The 22,609-nt window shown below is 37.8% G+C and overlaps 1 protein-coding gene across 7 annotated transcripts in view; it reads left to right on the top strand.

Annotated features, from left to right (window-relative positions):
• Nucleotides 1-22,609, top strand: part of NYAP2 (neuronal tyrosine-phosphorylated phosphoinositide-3-kinase adaptor 2) — a 268,339-nt gene that overhangs the window by 239,209 nt on the left and 6,521 nt on the right. Inside the window, exon 7 of one of the 7 annotated variants that reach the window (XM_019838753.3) lies at nucleotides 17,985-21,429. The exons of 5 other annotated variants lie outside the window; for them this stretch is intronic. In XM_019838753.3, coding sequence (XP_019694312.2) covers nucleotides 17,985-18,035 — 51 coding nt within the window. In that variant the 3' untranslated portion in view covers nucleotides 18,036-21,429. Of the gene's footprint in view, nucleotides 1-17,984; nucleotides 21,430-22,609 lie in introns of those variants that run through there. One more of the 7 variants, XM_019838754.3, reaches the window with a different exon arrangement.

Consider the following 22,609-nt stretch of genomic DNA (forward strand, 5'->3'; position numbering starts at 1 on the left):
AAAATAGTAATCAATGGGGGAAAAAAGAAAGAAGAAAGAAAGAAAGAAAGAAAGAAAGAAAGAAAGAAAGAAAGAAAAAGAAAGAAAGAAAGAAAGAAAGAAAGAAAGAAAGAAAGAGAAAGAAAGAAAGAAAGAAAGAAAGAAAGAAAGAAAGAAAGAAAGAAAGAAAGGAATAAGAAAACAAAAAATAGAAGCCTGGTCCTCTCATGTCAGCCCTATGAAAACAGATGCCCCACACATACTGGATAGACTTTGAAAATCATAAGGAAGTGCTAAAGTGAATAACAGAAAATAAATCAAAACCTCGTTAATATTTAAAGTGCTAAATGAAGAAAATGTAAAGTAGCCTTCAGTTCAGTAATAGAAAATGTATAATAATGCTACACTTTAAAGAGGAAAAAAGGAAGATTGAAAGAAAGAAACATGACATATTGTAGTTCTGTCCCACTGTCAGATGATGTGTGGTGCAAAAAGGTCAACTTAGTAGGTGCTATGATTCAAAACTTGTTTAGGGGCACCTGGGTGGCTCAGTCGGTTGAACATCCAACTTTGGCTGAGGTCATCATCTCACAGTCTGTGAGTTCGATCCCCATGTCGGGCTCTGTGCTGACAGCTCCGAGCCTGGAGCCTGCTTCAGATTTTGTGTCTCTTCTCTCTGCCCCTCCCCTGCTTGCACTCTGTCTCTCTCTGTCTCTCTCTCTCAAAGATAAGTACATATTAAAAAAAAGATCTTTTGTTTACAGCCAGTTTGAGGACCTCCTCTGAAGAGTCAGGAACTATGCAGAGTTGGAGGACACAGGGATTCACCTTGTATAAGGGAAAGTTAAAACACTCTTCAGGTGAAGAGCTTTGCCTGGCACATTCTGGCCCTCTAAAACACACCCTCTGCTCTGAACGGTGGACCTGGTAATTGTGGGTCCTACCTTGGAAGGATTTGTAGATAAACCATGATGAGTTCCTCTGACCAAATCCGTTTCAAACAACTTTGCTATGGTTCCCTCTCCATGGCTTTAACGATATACATGGCCGCCAAGGAATAAAGGATGGAGATCATCTGTTTCTCATCTCAACCCAAGAGGCAGGTTTAACTAGAGGAAATGGGTGGATGCTGTTGTATAAAGTATTTTTATGAGACCGGAGAGGAAAATCCTGGAATGTTTTACCGGGAGAGGTCGTGAAATCTTCCCTTTGGAGACCTTTAAAACCATAGCAGATTCCCAAATTGATGAGCCGATACTAGTCTGGCTCTGCCCACAGGCAAGCGAAAGGATTTGTCGATGGGTCTTTAGGCCTTTATAAATATAATTTTATGGGAAGAAAATGTTGTAAAGGCCCTTATAAAATGATGGCCTTAATTATCATTTCTATGCCCTTGTACTGCCACACAGGGGTGCTATTGACTTAGTGTATCTCTTCCTCAGAAAATGATTTTAGTATTTTCTCCAAAAATCTTACCAGAGGCTTTTGGCAATCACGTTGGCAGAATCAGAGAACAAGTCGCAATTTTAAAATATAGTTTGGAATTTTAAAATACATTTCGGAATGACAGAGATCTGGATTAAAGTCAATTTTCCTAAAAGGCACTTGGACTGCTTGTAACAATCTCTTTAGAAAAATAAACACCATCCCTGGATTATCACTATGGATCAATGACAAACTACACTCCTTCCAGGCAGTAATAGGAGTTATAGACACTTGTAAATCAAATCACCATCTTAGGCTGTGATCAGGCAACCCTTTTGGTACTGGAATTGTAGGACTGATGAGCAGTTCTTAGAAAAAGGGGATAGTTAGAAAGCTCAGTCTTCTTTGAGGAACGAGTGTGGCAAAACAAAAACAGTGAGGACCCCAGCCATTGGACTTCCAACCGTTCTTCCTTGGCAGGGAGGGGAAATGCCAAAGGGCTCTTCAACCATTTCTGTACTCGTCACCCATAGTTCTCTGTTCCCCCCTTAATATTGGGCATAATAACAAAGCAGGTGTTCTGTCACTGAGCTGAACTGAAGCTCAAGGATTTGCTGTGTGGTGAGCAGCGGACCCATTGAAGGCTGAGGAAGCATGGTGAAGTCACAAAGCTGAGGGTCTTAATTTTCCTAAGTTGGATCCATTACAGTTTTAGTAACTGGCTTCCTGCTCTGAGAGCTGCTGGGTAGAGAGAAGAAGCGAAGGTGAATGAAAACCTTCCATTTCTCCTAGCAAGACTTGGATGAGGACACCCGTGTCTTCAAGAGAGGGTAACTTGCAGAGAATTTGAGGCTTTGGATGTCTATTAGGTTGTATGAGTTTGGAGGTTTAAAAGGCATCCTGACATGACCTGTGTAGAAGGACTATATTTTCTGGTGTTTGCAGATAAAATGCTTTGTGAACTTAACCTAAAAATAGTCTTAGAGATTATTAATTAATCTTTTCTCTGGAATCTTTGGTGGGGAGTGGGGAAGGTTTGCACACCTGGAGTACTTGAGAAGAAATATTTGTGTTCACACTTGCCCCTTGGGGCTGTTACTGGTGAGTGTGCAGAGGGCAGCAGTGAAGTATGTCATTTTTGGAGAAGCTACAGACGGGCAAAGTGAGTCAGCACAGGGTGTGGGATGGAAAGTTACCCTCAGTCCAGAAGCTTTGTCCTATGACCACAACTCCTGACCTGTCATTTCTTTGTGTATTTTTCTCCTTTTGCTACTTGAGACCAGGAAGCTGTCTATATTTGCTATTAGTCAATCGACAAGTGGGACATATGTTACATCCCATATCCCGAGTCCGATCTCTTTGTAGGGTCTCTTGGGAGTGATATGTGGAGAAAGAAACAGAGGTTCTACTTGGTTCCAGTGGGGGTGAAGATTTGTGGATGTTTGCCAAGGGTATGGGGGTCACCAGGATTCAGAGAACTCAGGTGGGAATACAATCTGGGAGTTATATTTTTCATAACATTCTGATTTTAGAGTAGATTGTATTTAGAGCAGTGAGGGGCAAAACTCCAGGCTTACATGCTGACAGAAGAGAAACGATATGGCACTTAATTTCTAGAGTAAAATGAATGGTTATCCATGACTGCCTTCTCATATCATTTGGCAAGATATGTTTTTTTCACAAGCTGCATAGGTTGCATTAATGATTTTCATTAGTCATTGTTTACTAATGGTGAAAGAGTGTCCATGGCTCTTCTCAAAACTTGGAACAAATTAATGGCTTCCATTTTCAAAGGTCAAGTTCTTTCAGAGCTTTTTCTAAAGTTTCTTGGGAGGAAGGCAACTTTTCATTTAATTTGTAGCATTTTCTTAAATGAGTAAAAGTAAACATAATGACCATTTGTTTCTTTCCAGAATCCTATATGTTTTTGAATTGCATGATAAGATATGAAATATAAGCTTCGGGGACCCAGAGGCATCCTCCCAGAATATTATTTATGAAACTCTTTGCTCATGAACATGGTATGATTGGTTGTAAATGTGCAGATGTGCAGGGTCTTTGAGTCTAGTCCTAGCTCAATTATCCCCTTGCTAAATTCCATGGACAAATTATTTAACCTCTCTGACTCAGGTGTCTTATCTGAAAAATTGTAGTAATTAAGATGAGTTGTAATTATAGTTCTAAAGAGTATAGGATAATGGTAATTTATGACAAAATAAATTTGACAACATCATCGGTTTTGTTATCATTGCTCGGTCCTCAAAGGACAATGAATAAATTATTTCATTTCTGTCCCAGCTAAGAGAAAGATACTAAATATATTATATGAGAAACTTGGCAAGTTGTGTTCAGGGAAAAATGTAGCTTGACAAGTATGGACATCATTACAATTGTTTTTGGAGGCATGTTCTCATTTTAGAAGAATGTTTTAAAAAAGCAAATGCTTATTTCAGAAAAAAAAAACAGAAAAGAAAACATTAGTAATACTGTATAATTTGAAATCATGATACTAGGAAAAAAAAGTGAGTGTACTAAGTAAGAAGTTGTACTATACATGATATAGTGAGTGTTTGGATACTTTTAAAAAATTTTGCCTATAATGTTCATTAAAGCATATAATAATTATATTGAATTATGTAATTCTGTTGATTACCTAATGTAACTCAAAACTTATTTATTTATTTAAATGTTCATTTATTTTTGAGAGAGAAAGAAAAAAAAAGAGTGGGGGAGGGGCAGAGAGAAGGAGACAGAGAATCCCAAGCAGGCACCACACCGACTGCAGAGATCCCGAGACGGGGCTCAAACCCCTAAACCATGAGATCATGACCTGAGCCAAAGTCAGATGCTTAACCGACTGAGCCACCCAGGCGCCCCTCAAAACAATATTTACAAACTGGAAACACATTGGTAACACATGTTTACTTCAGAGTGTAATTTCTAATGGTTTTAAATTTTTTCAAATCAGTTTTGTTATTGACTCTTTTTTCTACTTCTCAAGAATGCTCCTGCGTGTAGAAAGATGGTGTGAAGTCCATCAACCCTGAAAACTCTCTGCCTGTCACCACCCTCTGGAACCTTAGTTTCCTCACCTGTAACACGGAAATGGTCACAGTGCTTTTAGTGAATATAAATGGAGACATGAGATGAGATGATGTATTGAGCAGGTAGCGTTATTTTTGACATACTCTGATGTCCGGTCTACCTCGTAACATTTCCCCTTGTCTTAGAAGTCATGAGTGAGTGTTTGGCTACAGCAGGACAGCTTCTCAGGAGCTCCAATACCTCTAGTCAGAAGGTCAATGGAAGCCTCTAAAAGTTGACAAAATACGTCTCTCCCTCATTAACCAAATATATCTTTGACAGAGATTAAAAAGTTGCTCAGATTTAAAAGTATGGAAAAGCTCTAGTCGAAAAGGCCCTGCCTTATAACGTGTGGGGTTTTCTTACATTGGCAAGGGGTTGCTATTCATTCACAGACTGTCTTACCATGAGTCCCAAATATGGCACCGCTCCTGCATTACTCTACTGACAATAATTTGCATTTTTCTAGAGCTGTAGGGCTCAATTTTCTCAAGATTAGTATTACTATTTTAATTTTTATTTTAGGGAGAAAAAGAATGTGAGCATGGGGGAGGGAAGGAGGGAAGGAGGGAGAGAGAGAGAGAGAGAGAGAGAGAGAGAGAGAGAGAATTTTAAGCAGGCTCCACACCCAGCTCAGCACCCGAGGAGGGGTTCGATCCCATGATCCTGGGATCATGACCTGAGGCCAAATCAAGAGTCAGACACTCAACTGACTGAACCATCCAGGTGTCCAAAGATAATTTTTAATTCAAGACTATTTTTAGTTTTATGAACATAAATGTGTAAATGACAGAGATAACACCTTTTACTTATATAACTTTTTATAAAGATATGATATATTTTATTGGCCTCTATACATAATCAAATTGTAATAGAGACTAGCATTCTTATTTTTAAAAGTGGAAAGTTGAGACTGTTTATAACTTCCCTAATGTCCCTTCCAATGCAATTTTATTCCCTGAAAACTGCTAATGGATATTAGCTACGGTTTGTTTTGTAATTCTGAACCCACACATTCATTAAAAAAAGTATATAGAGTATCTCATTAGTATGTTGCATATCATTTCCATAATTAGATATGTATCCATCCATAGAAGTCCTTTTTTAAATTTTTTTAATGTTTACTTATTTTTGAAAGAGATAGAGAGAAAGCATGAGTGGGGAAGGACAGAGAGAGAGGAGAGAGAGAGAGAGAGAGAGCCAGCATGGGTGGGGGAGGGGCGGACAGAGAAGGAGACACAGAATCTGAAGCAGGTTCCAGGCTCCAAGCTGTCAGCAAAGAGCCCAATGCGGGGCTTGAACCCGTTAACCGTGATATCATGACCTGAGCTGAAGTTGGAAACTTAACTGACTGAGCCACCCAGGCACCCCCATCCATAGAAGTCTTTTTAAAAGTAAGATGTAAAGTATTGGAAAATATCATTCTGAGACATTGCACCCTAGATCTGGATAGAGCCACATGAAAAAACTAGCTAGAATACAAGTTGTAAAATAACAATACACTTCTTCACACTTTGTGTGCTTTTTTACATTTGTGATTATGGATTGAGTAGCTAAGCAGCCATAACAGGCATAGCCCAAAATTTTAGTATTTTTCCCCTGAAATAGTGTTTCTCTGTCACACAAATTCAACATGGATGTTCCTGGTCGATGGCTATTTCTGATTTGGGGACCAACCTGGGCTTCTCCCAAGGTAGTTCTCATTCCTGAGAACATCTGTACCTTCAACTGAATCTGCTGCCTCCGGCTGGTAGGTGAGGGATGGAGGGAAAGGGAGACCATACATGAAAGATTTATATCAGTCTGTCTTGAGAGAGACACATAGAATTTAGTTACAAGGTCCTTTGTAACTAGAAGGGTGTATGTAGGTTTCAGTAAGTAATTATTGTAGATTTAAATGCACAAATCATGGTAGCAGGCATGGATTGAAAACAGCGGGGTCTAAAGTCTTCGGAATTGCTGAGGGGTTACTCAATTCAAAGAGGAGCAGTGGGCACTGAAGATTCTAGAGTTAGATTCGGCTATTCTGTTGCCTGGTGGTACCTCTTTGGACAGCACTGTAACTCCGGTGAGCCTCAGATACTTAACCTGTGAGACAGGAAGAGAAAGAAAACGAACACTTATTGGCCACATGCTCTTTTCCAGAAACGGTGATAGATAAGTAATAGAAAAGGTTTAGAATCCCACCGTAGTCACAAAACTGCTTGAGAGTTGTATTTCAAGAAGAATAAAACAGACTCTTTACTGTTTGCTGTTGTGGTCCTGTGTGCAGCCATGAGAAATTATAAGGTCTTTCATGAATAATACATGATTATTCTACTAGAAGGTAGCCAATGCATTTAGAATTATCTCTATGTTAGTAGGTGTGGAGAACCATAGGAAGAACAGTTTCAATGGGAAAGAAGAGGGGCACCTGAGTGGCTCAGTCGGTTAAGCATCCAACTTCGGCTCAGCTCATGACCTTGTGGTTTGTGAGTTCGAGCGCCACATCAGGCTCTCTGCTGTCAGCACAAAACCCTCTTTGGATCCTCGGTGTCCCTCTGTCTGCTCTCCCCCACTTGTGCTGTCTCTATCTCCCTCCCTCTCTCTCTCTCTTTCTCAAAAATAGTAAATAAACACTTTAGGGGCACCTGGGAGTTAGTGGGTTTGAGCTCCATGTCGGGCTCTGTGCCGACAGCTCAGAGCCTGGAGCCTCCTTTGGATTCTGTGTCTCCCTCTCTCTCTGCCCCTACCCCACTAGAACTGTCTCTCTCTCAAAAAAATAAACATCAATTTTTTAAAAATACTAAATAAACATTTTTAAAAAGTGGGAAAGAAGAAATGAAAACAGTAGTAGGATTTTTAGGCCACCTCAATTCCATTTGAACCCTCTAGCAGCTATAAACTATTACAAAACACCCATATCCTCCTTCTCCCCCCTAGTCTTTGTGATTTTCATTTCTTCCCCCACTTGTATTTTATTTCTGAGTGGTCTATGCATCTGACCCGGGGAGAAGAAAGGTTGTCATTCTAGCTGTTATGAAATCATGGGTTTCCGAAGGTGTTGGTTATTTCTTCAGGCTCTCAGAACAGCATGTCAAGAAGGGTTCCTCATATTTTCAAAAGTAATAGGCGTATCACATCTTCAGACATCTAAAGATGTCCTTGACTGAGAGAAATCATCATTTGATTTGCCTTGGGAGTGATATGGGAGCCCAGAGTTCTTAGGAAGGAGTTGTAAGCAATGAGATCATGAAAACAGACATGACCATCAGGTCCACACATTTCAATAACAACCTAACTTACGTAGCCATAATGCTCTGACAATGGGAGCCCTTTGACGTTTCTAGGCAGATAAATGGCGTGATGAAAGCCATTCTCTAGGGACACGGATGTACAATAGCAGTCGTCACCCCTCTTTCTTAGTGACTTGTCAACCAGGGTAGAGGCACAAGGACAATCCTGGAATAATTTCCAGCAAGGACTTTACTGCTTTAAATCTTTGATTTGATTCCACTTTTGAACATAAACAGTCCTTATGTACAGAAGGGAATGATACTGTGGCCCACACATGATTCTCTGGAAGGTGGGTGCTGGGAATGCTGGGGGATGGAACAGTCTTTTTCTGGGTAATAAGTCACTTCCAGGATGAAAGAGTGTATGAACAGGATGAACACTAGAAGCTTTGCAAGTATTGATTTAGAAGAGACTTTGTGCATATGGGTTTGGTTTTTAAACTAGGTGGCCTTCTCAACGGTTAACACTTTAATTACCATTTAATAAGAAATTCCTTCCAGTTTTCAAACGTTAGCCGATTGCATCCAACTGCCCTCATGAGAAGTGTATTACCAGCAAATAAGAGCCGTTAATCCTGGAAATTAGATGTCAAGACGTTCAGTTTGAGCCTTGCATGGAAACCCTTGTGTGTTTCTCTGTCAAGCACATCTTCCACAGGACATGCCTGTCCCAAACAGCAGTTAGCTGAGCCTCTGTTGCATTCGTAGCCCTTCTGAAGGAGGTCTTCCTGGGCAGTGAGTAAACAGAAGAGAAGGAAGAAGCCAGTGGAAGATACAAAGGCAGCAGGGAAAGCACCTGTCTCTTGAGCTTGGTAGATCATACGCTACAAGGAGACCTTTCGCTGTTGGGTTGATTTTGGGTTTCTCATATGAGGCGATGGGTTTCTCCTGCCTTTCCGTACCGACCACGTGAAGAGTTGAAAGAATTTGGCTAAAAGGTATTGGCCGACCTCTTCTGAGAAAATGCAAATATAAGAGTCCAATGCACTTGTGGTCAAAATTACAAGGCTGACTTTGATTACTTGAGGAGTCGGGGCTAGCCAGGAGGTGGGATGAAAGGCCTCGAGCTTTAGGTCCGTGTGGCCGAGACACGGAATCACAGAATGAAAGGAGATTTATTTAAATGGCACAGTTAGGGAGACACAGACCCCGATGCCTGCAGCTGCCTGGCAGGAATTAATAGTGCTTGCTCACTTTGATAGAATCAGCGGTACGGCAAATATTTTTCTCCTATTAAAAATTTCATTACCAGTAAAATGTAAAGTGGCAACTGGCACTTTGCTTCAGCATGGAATACAAACGGGGACCGGGTGGAAGTGAAAGAGATAAGCCTACGTAAAGAGGGGGGAGAAAACTCACCTCCGCCAACTGTTGCCAGGCTTCTCTGATTTTTCAGGAGAACCCCAAAATCTAGAGGCGCCTGTCTCCCCCTTCCCCTCTCTTTCTCTCTTTTAACATGCAATCTACTGATTTTTCTTTGTTCACACCGGCTCAAAAATGTAAACTATCGTGCACTTTATATGAAATACACTACAAGCCCCATGCGGCCCTGCATTTTACTGTGTGCCCTTTGGTTCTTTCTAACCTGAGGCCAATACGCGTGAACTGACTTGCCCGGAGATAGTCAGTAACAAGGCTGGCTTCAGAATTGTTGGGATCAGAAGTGTGTTTCTCCTTTATAGCAGAGGGGTGCTCATATTGGGCAATGCTTTCTGGTGGAGGAAAAAATATATTTTATGTACTTTCCCAGCTTTATTCAAAGTTATAAGAACTAAAAATGATTGTAAGCTATTCCAGAGATTATTATTAAGGTCTGTTCCTTGAGGGCTAGGATATTCTGCTTGCCTGTGAAACTCCCTCTCTTTTTCTAGATAAAACAAATGTTTACTGAGATGTGACTCTCCTTAATTTATCTGTGGTCAAGTCCATATGCGCTATTAAAAGCCAATATTTTGTAATGAAATTAAACTTGAAATTACATTAATGCTAATGTAAGTGATTAAGAGAATATACTTAGTGAAAAACATCAATACACTTCTTGTAATTGAATTTTATCTTCTAATACTGTTTGCTCCTTAAGGGAATGTCTCTTTAAGGCATTCTACTTACAAACTTCTTGCTCATTTAAAAACATAAATTAATTCTGAAACCTGCTCAGAGGGTTTTTTTTTCCTTTATTACAAACAATTAGTTTAATCAATTAACAGCTGAAATTGTATCTGTAGTCATTATTAGGTTTAATTGCTGAGAAATATGTTGTGTCTTTTTAATTAGGAAAAATGTATCACAATTTTTAATAGCCTTTTTACTTTCCAAGGGCAAAGACTTTATGATCATAAAATAATACAAAGCCGAATCAAAAATAATATATGTATTTTTGTATAATATAATATTTATATATTTTATGTTATTTTAAATTATTTTATTATTATATAATATTTTACATATTCTATGTGGTTGATGTATTAATTATATATCATCTAATATAAGTATGTTATTAATTATTCTATCACATTACATCATATTATATATTTTTGAGAGTATGCATGGTTCTGCCTATGGGCATAAACATAACTTTTTACATAAGTTTTTTTAATGTTTAATTATTTTTAAGAGACAGAGACAGAGTGTGAGCAGGGGAGGGGCAGAGAGAGGGAGATACAGAATCGGAAGCAGGCTCCAGGCTCTGAGCTGTCAGCACAGAACTCGATATGGGACTTGAACCCACAAACCGTGAGATCATGACCTGAGCCGAAGTTGGATGCTTAACCGACTGAGCCACCCACGTGCCCCGACATAATACTTTTTATATGTGACATGAATCAGCTTTTCTCTGAAAAGCCTCGTCTTGCATTTTGATATATGAATGTCATATATTACATTATATAGCATTTAGGCTTATGTTAGATGTCCTTCACTACTTTATATACATTTTAATACAGCAACTTTAAGGAAATTTCAGATGCTTGAGAATTATATTAAAAATCAATTATTTCTCATACAATATTGTCATAGTGTCTCAGCCATTTTTCTGTATCCTTGCACAGAAGAATCCACTTATTACATGTGTAGATATGCTCTGTATACCTGAATAAAGATGCAAATACCATGTTATTCACATCTAGATGAATTAGATAGAGAGGTTTCCATTATATGTTTGACAAGCCTTTCGCCAGGAAACAGGCACTAAATTACGTACAATTGCCAATTTGCATTTTGCGTGTCTTCATAAGAGATACAAAGTTAACACCCAATTCTGACAACTTGCTTTTTGCTTTTAGTTGTCATCTTGTAATATGGGAACGTGATGCATTTACAATGTTTCAAACCTTCCGTTTTCTGCATGTTGAAATTTTATTCTTCTCTAAAATTTGGCTACAGCAAAGAATTTGTAAAATGATGGCTTGATGCAATTAGCATCCCTGGCCTTTTTCCATGATGCAACTTTTTTCCTTGGGCTTTTTCTCCAAATGCAACTCATTGAATGAGCTAACATTCCTGCCGCTCATTCAAGAGATACCAGTAACTCACCATACTTGTGAATATACCTAGAGAAGCACACGTGTGTGCAGAAGGATTACTACATTGTCTGCTACCATGAAAGGGAGAAAAAAGGTGTTTATGGAAATGAATTGCAGTGTGGTTGATGAAACAACCAGAAAACTATCTCCAGAGGGAGGGACTTGGCTTGAGGCAGTGTCCGTAGCAGGTAATAATACACGCTCAGCACGTACTTGTGTGGAAGTCCTGCCAGTGAGTAAGAGGTTTGGAAGGGAGATGAGATGGATGTTTATACAGCGAGTAACAAATCGTCATTCTTATTGTTATTGAAATTGTTACGGAAATTGTGTCCACTTGGACACATCTCCAATCAGGACGCCCCATCCATTTACATTAAATGTTTCAGTAATCGTATCTTTAAGAAGGAAGCCAAAAGGGAGATAAAGCAAAGAGAAGAGAGGAACTAGGTTTGCAGTTCAACTCTGGGATGTTAAAGATAATCAAATGACAATTTTCCAAGGCCTTATGAGTGTATTCTTGTGGGTTAGATGCAAGGAACATGCACGGTGGACAGAAGGTCTGACCCAGGGAGGGAGATTATCGTGTCCTGCTCCCTTGTTAATTCCTTTTCACACCCAGTATGGAGTCTGTCTCCTGGGGCTGCTAAGTGATCTTTAACCTCTTGCGAACTTGAGTTTCTCATCTGGAAAATGGTGATCACCAGGGTTATTGTGAGGCTAGCGTGAAATGAAGCAAGTGAATGTTCACATGATGCCTTGCCCACTGAGAGGAAACACTTCGGTTACTGTGTTCATGATTTCAATAACATGATGAGAGGGTGGTGGTGATGACTGAAATGGCAAATATGACAAATAATAAGGTCAAAGTTTCACTTCTCCGCTGAAGGTTTGATAGTTTATAAATCTTCTAACCTTTTAATCTTTCAGCAACAAACTTTATCACCTTTATTTAATCTAGTACATTTTCCCATGTCATTAACTATGTGAAGTGAAAGTACCATAATAACTGTGTGTGTGTGTGTGTGTGTGTGTGTGTGTGTGTGTGTGTATGTGGTTTCCAGTTTGGGCCACTTTAATCACAGTTAGCTGTGGGATAATCTGTTGTAATGAGAAGGGCATAGACTTTGACATTAGTGTATTTAGGTCTTGTATCCCAATTCTTGTTCTGCCTTCTATTAGGAATATGATGCTGTAGATACTATTTAACCTCTTCAAGCCTCAGTTTATCATTGAAAGAATAGCAATAAGACATGCTTATAGAATGATTAAGCTTTAAAAGAATTAATATATGCTAAGTGCCTGCTGAGAGTCTGGAACAGGGTTTATGCACAAGAAATCACGGTTGCTGCTTATTACATTGTTGATGTTATGATTGTTCCTGAGACTGGGACAGTCCTTTGCTCCAAAGCCACATGACCAAAGGTGAATACAACTTGCTAACTTATTTTAGAACTTTTGAAAATCATTCAAGAGTGTTTTGAATCATTCATTGAGCTCAATCAATAATCTTAAGATACGAGATTTTACCAGCTATAGCCACCATTTTTTCTCTTCAGTGATATTATCAACACATATATTCCTTCAGCAAAACTTTTATTATTATATTTTTTGAACAACATGATAGCCAGGAGATCCCTAGAAATTTTCAACAATTTAATAATAGATGTATTATATATATACACATATATATATGCAAAAACATACAAGTACATATATACACAAAAGTATGATACATAATTTTATACACACATATATAAAATGTGTGTGTATATATCTTCAGGAATATATATGAAAAGTACATATGTATATGTGTTTCGTGTGGATGTGTATGTCCTTGTGGTAGACTTCTAGACAGGCTTCAAAACAGATTTTTCTTTTCTTTTTTTTTTTTTTTCAACGTTTATTTATTTTTGGGACAGAGAGAGACAGAGCATGAACGGGGGAGGGGCAGAGAGAGAGGGAGACACAGAATCGGAAACAGGCTCCAGGCTCTGAGCCATCAGCCCAGAGCCCGATGCGGGGCTCGAACTCACGGACCGCGAGATCGTGACCTGGCTGAAGTCGGACGCTTAACCGACTGTGCCACCCAGGCGCCCCAGTACCTCGTGTTTTAAGTTTCTTTTAATTAAATTTTTTTCATTTCATTTCATTTATTTATTTATTTATTTAAATGTTTATTCATTTTTGAAAGACAGAGAGAGACAGAGCACAAGCAAGGGTGGGGCAGAGAGAAAGGGGGCACAGAATCCGAAGCGGGCTCCAGGCTCTGAGCCATCAGCCCAGAGCCCGATGCGGGGCTCGAACTCACGGACCGCGAGATCGTGACCTGGCTGAAGTCGGACGCTTAACCGACTGCGCCACCCAGGCGCCCCAGATTTTTATTTTCTTTTAAGGGAATATAATGATTCTTTTAGGCATACTTGTTAAATATTTTCCTAAGTGAAACACTTAAGAAGACCATTGTAATAAATTGCAACCTGGAAGACTACATTTGTCCAAAATATGCATCATCGGAAGCAGAAAAATGAAAAATTTTTTTTCCTTGGAAAAGACTGATTAGGTGTATATGTGAGTATGCATATAGATTTATGTTTCAAGAAGATAATGGTTACACCAGGGCAATTTGAAAAGGGGAAGAACAATTTTTTCACTTAGACATTATTTTCCTTAAGGTAGAATTGATATATATATTTTAACGATTGAGTGTTTCACTCCAGCTACTACCTCGTAAAATGACATTATAAGACAGAAGTGCAGAATTTAAAATGTGACTAAACCATTATGATTAACAAATATATGCTTGAACAGTTGATTAAATACTTGTAATAAATAAACGTAGGTTCTTAGCTCATGAAGAATTAAAAAGTAAAATTTGTCTCTTCATTGTTTTAACTTTTGTCTCATTTTCCACCTTAAATATATTTTTCCCTTCCTAAGCAACATATTTTTCAGTGATGAGGAAAAGTATAAATAAAGTAAAATATGAATTAAAGAGTTTGTTGAAGCCATAAACTTGAAAAATATAAATCATTATATTTATAGATTATTGAAAAGGCAGGGGTTTAAAGAATAACAAATGGAGGCATTTTGAAACATATCAATTGATTTGACTATGGAAAAATTAGAAACATCTGTCTGTAATAACAGAAATGACTATAAAGTGTCAGACACTGAAAATAATTAGCATAAATAAAATGTAAGTACCTGTTTAAAATTGTTTAAAAAATATAAAGTAAATATATAATATAATATAATATAACATAATATATATATATATATATATATATATATATATATATATATATATATATATAAAATATAAAGTAAGTAAAAATACCACCTCATTAGAGACCAAAAAAAAAAAAGAGTAAACTAAGGGTATGAATCAACTTTTCTGTTATTAAACGTTTTGGAAATATGCAATCTCATTGAACTCACTATTAATAATAGAAAATGTTGAAATCAAAGGGTTCTTCTAGACACAGAACATTTATAGGGTTTTTGGGTTGTTGCTTGCTTGTGTCTTTGGTAACACAACTCGTGCTAGTAGGGTATGAATCCCACTCTGCTTATGGGAATGGAAAATGGTTTAATTTTTCTGGAAAACCAGGAGGCTATAGCTGCATCAAAAGCCTTAAAATGGTCTGATGCTTGACTTGGGAGTTACTTTTTGAGAGGATTTCTGTAAGAAAATGTCATAAAGTATTGAAACACGACTTACAGCATTTAAAAAATGAAATCCAACCAAAGTAAAGGTATTCATAATGAATAATTTGTTTTTGTTATCATGTCTTGAAAAAAGCGTTTAAAACTCTATAATAATGAGGAAAACACAAGGATATGAAGTTTTATATATAGTGGAATCATAAGTTAAAAATAATTTGTATGTTTAGGTTCATACACAGTGGTTACATATATACATGATTATAATTATGTATATATGATTTATATGTAAGGAAATATATTTAACATTTTGTGTGGTGGTATCACAATTGATTTTTCCCTTAAATTACTATAATCCATATTTGGTAAAATAGGCATAAATTACTTTTATAACCAGAAAAAACAAGTGGAAAATCTACTTCTCAGGTTAGTTGCTTTAAAATTTATTTCAAAGAAACTTTAACTATTTATTATGATACTTCTTTGAGGGTACTGACTTAAGATTCTAGGGCTACCAAAATAACATAAACAGGATTTCTGTTTTCCAGAATTTCGGAATCCTGTACAAAACTCATAATTAATACGATATTCATAGCATTAGGAGATCTACTGGCTTCAAGAATGAATGAATGAATGAATGAATGCTGTGCTAGCAGTAAGCAAGCATGGCTATCATAGTGGATCTCAGAATGGATTGGATTCTTGCTGCATTTGGCTGGACTTTAAAAGCATAAATCAGATTTCACATGAAAAATAAGGGTTCAAAGAGGCAGAGAATTCCAGAATGGGGAAATACCCTGATTTAAAGAATGGAAGCAAATCTTGTGCCTGTGGTGTTGGGTGAGTTGTGATAGCCTGTATGACGGGAGTACAAAGTAAACAATGGAGTGAAATAATTAGCCAGAAAAGACAATGTTGAAGTTCACTGTGGTGTGTCTGGGGCATTGACTGTTTTCTGGAGGAAGTGGGGAGCCATAATATGATTTTGTGGGGGCCTCACCGAGAGTACTTGGGCAGAAGAGTGGCTGCAGGATTACAGGTGACCTGTACGTGCAACAGTAGAGGCCATATCGATAGTTCAGGAACTGAATCAAGAAAATGACACTGGAAGTGTGAATATAGGTGACAGATTCGAGAAACATTTCTGAAGTAGAATTAAACACTTTTTGGATCATTTGAATGCCGTTACCTGAGCCCCACTTCACGCAGAACCTAGAGTCGGACTCTGGGGATGTTAACTAAGAATGTGCATTTTAACAAGCTTTCAGGAGATGCCAAATGCATACCAATGTTTGGGGGGCATGGGTTGGTCACCTAACCTGAGCCAAAGGGCCAAGGATGCTGAGACCTCACCATTCAAAGGATATGAATCCTTGAGACCCCAAGGATTCAAAGACCTTAGAGTCTGAGAAAGATGCTCTCAACTGCAAAACATCCAGGATGTGACTCCCATGGAATCAAGGACTGAGTTTAAGGTCGGATGGCTCTTAAGGTTCAAAAACTGTAGGAAATAATTTTTTTTTAACCTTGTACACTTGGCATATTGCTGAGTTCAGCTGAACCGAAGTGGAATAAAATCATTTATGTATTTAAAAATTTTTTTTTTAATATTTATTTATTTTTGAGAGACAGAGACAGAGCATGAGCAGGGGAGGGGCAGAGAGAGAGGGAGACACAGAGTCTGAAGCAGGCTGCAGGCTCTGAGCAAGCTGTCAGCACAGAGCCTGATGCGGGGATTGATCCCACGAACCGTGAGATCACGACCTAAGCCGAAGCTGGACTCCCAGCGGACTGAGCCACCCAGGCGCCCCTCTATTTTGTCTTTAAAGCCATGGAATCGTAAGGCTGTTTTTTGATTAGTGAGTTTTACATAATTGATCATGTAAGCAAGCACAAATACGTAAAACCAAATAGCTTACATGGCTTGAAATAACAACATGTGATGTTTCTCATATGCCTAGTAGTTGATCAGAGATTATACATAAAGGGGATCTGCAGATCTAGAAAAAGAAGGTGGAGTTGGTGTATGCCCATGATGTTGCATTCAAAAGCAGGTCTGAAACCAAGATGTGGCTCTCATTTTATCAATATATCTGCATTTTAAAGTGAAATTTGGTGGGGCGCCTGAGTGGTGCAGTCGGTTGGGCATCCGACTCTAGCTCAGGTCATGATCTCACGGTTCGTGAGTTCGAGCCCCGCATCGGGCTCTGTGCTGACAGCTCAGAGCCTGGAGCCTACTTCGAATTCTGTGTCTCCCTCTCTCTGTGCCCCTCCCCCACTCACACTCTGTCTCTCTCTTTCAAAAATAAAGATTAAAAAAAAATTTTAAGTGAAATTTTGGCATCCCAAGTAAAATCTGCAGTTCCCATAGAAGCCTTAGGTATACACTTGTCTAATAATTCTTTCATAAAGCAGAGGTTCTGAGTCAAAGTTGTTGATAAATGAGAGAGGAGGACAAGGGAATAATTTAAGAAGCACCCAATCAATAGATCAGAATTAAAGATGGGAAAAAAAATAGAAGCAAAAAACTATTAAAAAAGCTAAAGATAGGCCAAAGATACTATTGTTACGAATAATATCATCAAAATCTAAAGTTAGGAGAATTTTATACGTATGTTTAATTCTCGTAATATCAGAAAGAAAGCAATATAACTTCCTTGTGGAGCCTCACGAATGGTCTCTGTCACCACTGTGTAATGCTGCTTTATAATGTGAACACAGCCACGGATGATACGTCCACAAATGGACATTCCGGGTGCCCATTAGACGTTCATAGACACTGCCACTTGAATTTGATATAATTTTCATGTGTCAAAAAACATTCTTTTTTTTTTTTTTTTGGTTTTGTTTGGTTTTGTCCAACTGTTTAAACACACAAAACAGAAATTCTTGCTTATGAGCCGTACAAAAATAGGCAGTGGGCTGTATTTGGGAAGTGGGTTGTATTTTGCCAACCACTGGCGGTTACCTCGAAGTTAGATGTAAAAAAGCCACAGTTACTTACATGTTTATTTTTTTATGTATGTTTTGTTAATAGAGTTTCCATCTCTTTGCTCACTCCAAAGGACAGGAAGAACACTTTCAATGACAGCACTAACAGCTCTGGCTGACCTCAGGACACCTATGGATAAGGGAATGCATGGAGGCAGCAGACTCACTACCTCCCATAATTCCTGAAAAATTAGCTTTCCTTTCTCCAGTCACACTTTCCCTTCCTTGTTGCCCCGCCGATGCCATCCATGCTCTCCTAGGGAAATTTTCTGCAGGGTAAAGAGAACATGCAAAGAAATTTGGTGACTCTAAGCTTCTTTTTCAGTCAGATTAAGGTTTACAGCCCCCGTGCTGGAAATGGTGATTTTCCATAAGAGGGGTTACGGGAGGTGGAGAAATTGGCACAGAGAGAGTAACATGGAACTGATTTTTTATTTTTCTGAGAGCATCTGAAAATTAGTGCTGGTGTGGGGTCTATTGTTTTAAGAAATTAAATTTTATTCACAAGTCACGGTTACATTTAATTCCAAGGCCAACGAGACACTTGCTCGACATTGCTTGGTCCTTTAAGTCTTTGGTAAATTACTGCTTGTTTTACATGTTAACTCATGAGGCACAAACAAATCAAGTCAATGAAGCTATGCCTACCTGTATCAATTTGATTCCAGTATCCATTTTAGTGTTGAAGTGCTAATGTTGAAATGCTTATTTCAGATTTTTTTAAATCTCTTTGTGGTTTTCATATTTTGGAAATTGAATAATTTTAAATAAATATATGGAGATTTATTATTGAACATATTATCATTCTTCTGGTCTTTGGATAAAATATACTCAATATCAGGAAGTGCTTAGTTTATTTCCTAGAGAAAGTAATGATTGAAGTAAATTAAAGATTCCTTGACATTAATGTTATTCTGCATGCGTTGAAGGATCAGTAGATAAGATCATTAACAGTGTCTGGGGCTTTACAATTTCCCAATCCAATTGCCTCTGTTCATTGCCTCCTATAACCATGTGAAGTATGATGTATGTGGCAATACATGAAATGTGTATATAAATTATGTCCGATATACATAATATATATAAAGCATATACAAATATATATACTATGTGTATATGAATTATGTACCAATATACATACGATGTATATAGGAAGGGCATACAACTTCAGAGAAATACATGACTTTTCAGTATGATAAAACAATCAAGATCCCAATCAAGTTAGTTAATTTTTTCCATTATACCGTGTTGCTTCCATCTAAAAACATTGCAAGGTAAACTGCAGTTAGCATTTGGAATGAATGTGGTTTCTTCAGGTGATTTTTAAAAATATATCTTTTGAACTTCATAATAGTTTTACATTTACAGAGAGGCTGCAAAGAGGGCACAGAGGGTTCCTGTATGCCCCACACCGAGTTTCCCCCTTTTTTAAATATCTTATATTGCTGCTGTGTATCAGTATTGAAACTGTATTTTTAAAGCCCACACATTACTTGGATTTTCTTAGTTTTTACGTATCTGTTTCAGGATCCTTTCCAGGATACCGCACTAGTCAATTTCAGTTATCATGTCTCTTTGCCTTCTCTAGATTGCGACAGTTTCTCAGACATCCCTTATTTTGGCTGATCTTAACAGTTTTGAGGATTTCTGGACTGGCATTTTATAGGGTATTTCTCATTTTGTGTTTGGTGTTTTTCTCATGGTTAGGTTGGGATTAATGGGTTTCGGAGAGGAGGAGCTCAGAGGCAATGTGCCTTTCTTATCACATCATACCAAGGGTCCATACGGTCCACATGACTTCCCGTTGTCGATGACTGGTGTGCTGTGTATAGTGTTTGCCAGAGCTTCCCACGGTTAAGTTACCCTCCTCTTTCTTTCCATACCGTATCCTTGGGAAAGAAGTCCTGTATGTAGCCTGCTCTTAAGGGATGAGGATTTATGTTTCCCTTCCTTGAGGAGGGACTTCACTGGATTTTATCTGCCTCGACTTATTAGCCAAGAATATTACCTTTGCCGGATCCTGTTGTCCGAGAGATATAACAAGATTCGTATTAATTGAGCAATTGTCTTACAATTGTCTCCTAATGTATGCTTGTTGTAAATCAAATCCAAGAGTTCTTTTAACTCCAGGTTGAAGTGAAATGGAATTTTACAGCTAAATTGAAACCGGTCTTGAAGAATTTCGTGACAAATCATGAAATATTTTATGGGTAGTATTCTTAACACACCTCCTATAAATACTTAACATGTTATTTGCTATGTACAAACTAATAAATTGAAGCATCTTACTATCAGAGTGAAATGTAATTTTTAGACATGTTTTCTGCCATGTAAGTTGCCCTAGTGGTAGCATTGGAGTTTAATGTCGGGAATTAAAAAGAATGTGCACCCTCCAGAAAGAAATATTGAAAAACAGATGCTATTTAAACGTAAACTCAGAAAATAGATTTGTCTTCCACCAAATGAATCACATTTAACAAGTATTTATCTCATCTTAACATAATAATAATTTTCTTGGGTATTTGAAATGAGAAAAAAAATATTTGACAACAACTTAACATGAGATGATTCTATAGCATTCTTTGTCAGCCTTATTAAAATATTGAAATTAAAAAATTTTGAATTGGCTATTTTCTAATACCATGTATTTAAATTCTCTTTAAAATATCTAGCCTTCATTCATGTACTGACAAGTGCTTTCTCACAGAATTTGTATTGACTATACATCTGGCCACCAAAAGAAAAAAGTTTAATATTAAAAAGCCAGTCTGAAAAAAAGGAGTTGATTTTCTTCTATTAATATTTGAAACCATTAGATCAGTCAAGTGGACACTTAACTATTTTAAAATAAAAATGTAAAGAACATGAAAATCATGCTTTGTAACCCTTTATTCTTAAACTTATTTTTTAGATTTTTAAAGAATGGATTATTCTTAAATTGACACACTTATATAGTACAAACTTCTAATTGGCAGAAAACACACACTTATAGGTAATGTAATGCAGTTATACATGCGTAAAATGTAACGATAACTCTGAAATATATTAGAGATACTGTTGTTAGAGCAATTTAGGAAAAATATTATTTTTCAATGACATGTACTGATTTGCACTCTTAAATATTAAAGGAGATTAGATATTATCCAATTTGTGGGGAGAAGTAAATACAATGCAAATGTTGAAGTGATGTAAATATCCTACCCTAAAGAAGTTGGAGGTTTTGCGGTTTTGTTGGAATGTGTAAGACCCAGTGAGATTTTACTGAGAAGAAAATTATCTGGAGAGCTTTCCAAGGGTGAACAAATACTGTTCAATGATGGTGGCTTCTATTCGTTCATAAAACTTTTATCGAGAGCTTAATGACTCTGTTCTGCATGTTGGGTCTGCTAATGGATAAAATTTGGGGCTTCCCCTCTGGGAATTCTATGTTATAAATTCCATTTTAAGAGTTTATAGTCACTCAATAAATTTTGCTTGTATTTCCACCCAAATAGAGTTACTGTATTTTTATTGCATGGGTTATCAAGTTCTAAAATATTAGAAATCTTTTGAAAAAATTCCAAGCCATTTTGGGCAATGTTCTGTTGGTGCAAAAACCTATTGGTTAGATTAAAACCTATTATCTGGTTAAACCTATTTAATAAACATCTAGAATTTCATTTGAAAGGAAAATACCCGTGGCTGTGAAACATGGCTCATTCTTTCAAGGAACTTTGTATCGAATTAGGTACAAATATACAAGGTATTTATCTACGAGTACCATCTTCTGGACTCCAAATCCAAGCCGTTGATTTGGATTTCTTTGATAAACACTTTTTATTCCCTCCTTAAAGCCATAAATATGTTTGTATTTTTTGAGTAGCACCCGGATATGGTAGTACCTATGCCAGTAACTATTATTATAATTTCTAGATAATATTCAGTAGATTGAGCCTGCTTAGTAGAAAGACTATTCACTGTGGAGACAGACAGATCCAAGTTTGGTAGAGGTCTGTCTCCCATGTAGTAATCTGAGACCTAGATCTACTTTCTCGATCTCCTTTCTGAGACTCTGTTTTTTCACTTGTACTGGGTAGATAAATCCTAGCTTTCGGGGTAGCTGGGAGGATTCAGGGTAACATACACAGAGCTCTGCACACACGCTTGGCAGAGAGCAGGCACGAAAAACTCCCATGTGTTTGTCAGTGCGGCAGTGACAATACTTAGCCAATGATTCAGTGTTTTGAAAAATGACTTCACCTTCATTATCCAAGTTAACCCTTATATCGACTTCTGGAATTGAAATAGGATCAATTCAGCTATTCAGATAAAGACACCAGGAAGTACAATTGCAGGGAGGAGTTTGATACATCCAGGCTTTGATTTCTTGTCTTCTAGCTCTAGATCCTGCTGTCTCCGTGAAGGATTGCGAATCATGAGAATTCAGTCTTGCCTTGTTCGCACCAGAAACTTACCTGCCTGGCTTTGGGCAACGTGTGCAGTTTCTTGAAGCCGCGGCTTCCTCACCTGGACATTGAGAACATTGTGCTCATTTATCTTCCCGATCCTTCCCAGTTGTACATGTATGCTGAAAGTCAGTATAGTGTAGTTGTTAAAGGCAAGGTGTTAGGAATGAACTCCTGGGATCCAATCCCGACTCTGACATCTGCTGGCTCTGTAAGCTTAGGCACG

The sequence above is a fragment of the Felis catus genome, chromosome C1 (genome assembly GCF_018350175.1).
Source record: "Felis catus isolate Fca126 chromosome C1, F.catus_Fca126_mat1.0, whole genome shotgun sequence".
NCBI classification, from domain to species: domain Eukaryota; kingdom Metazoa; phylum Chordata; class Mammalia; order Carnivora; family Felidae; genus Felis; species Felis catus.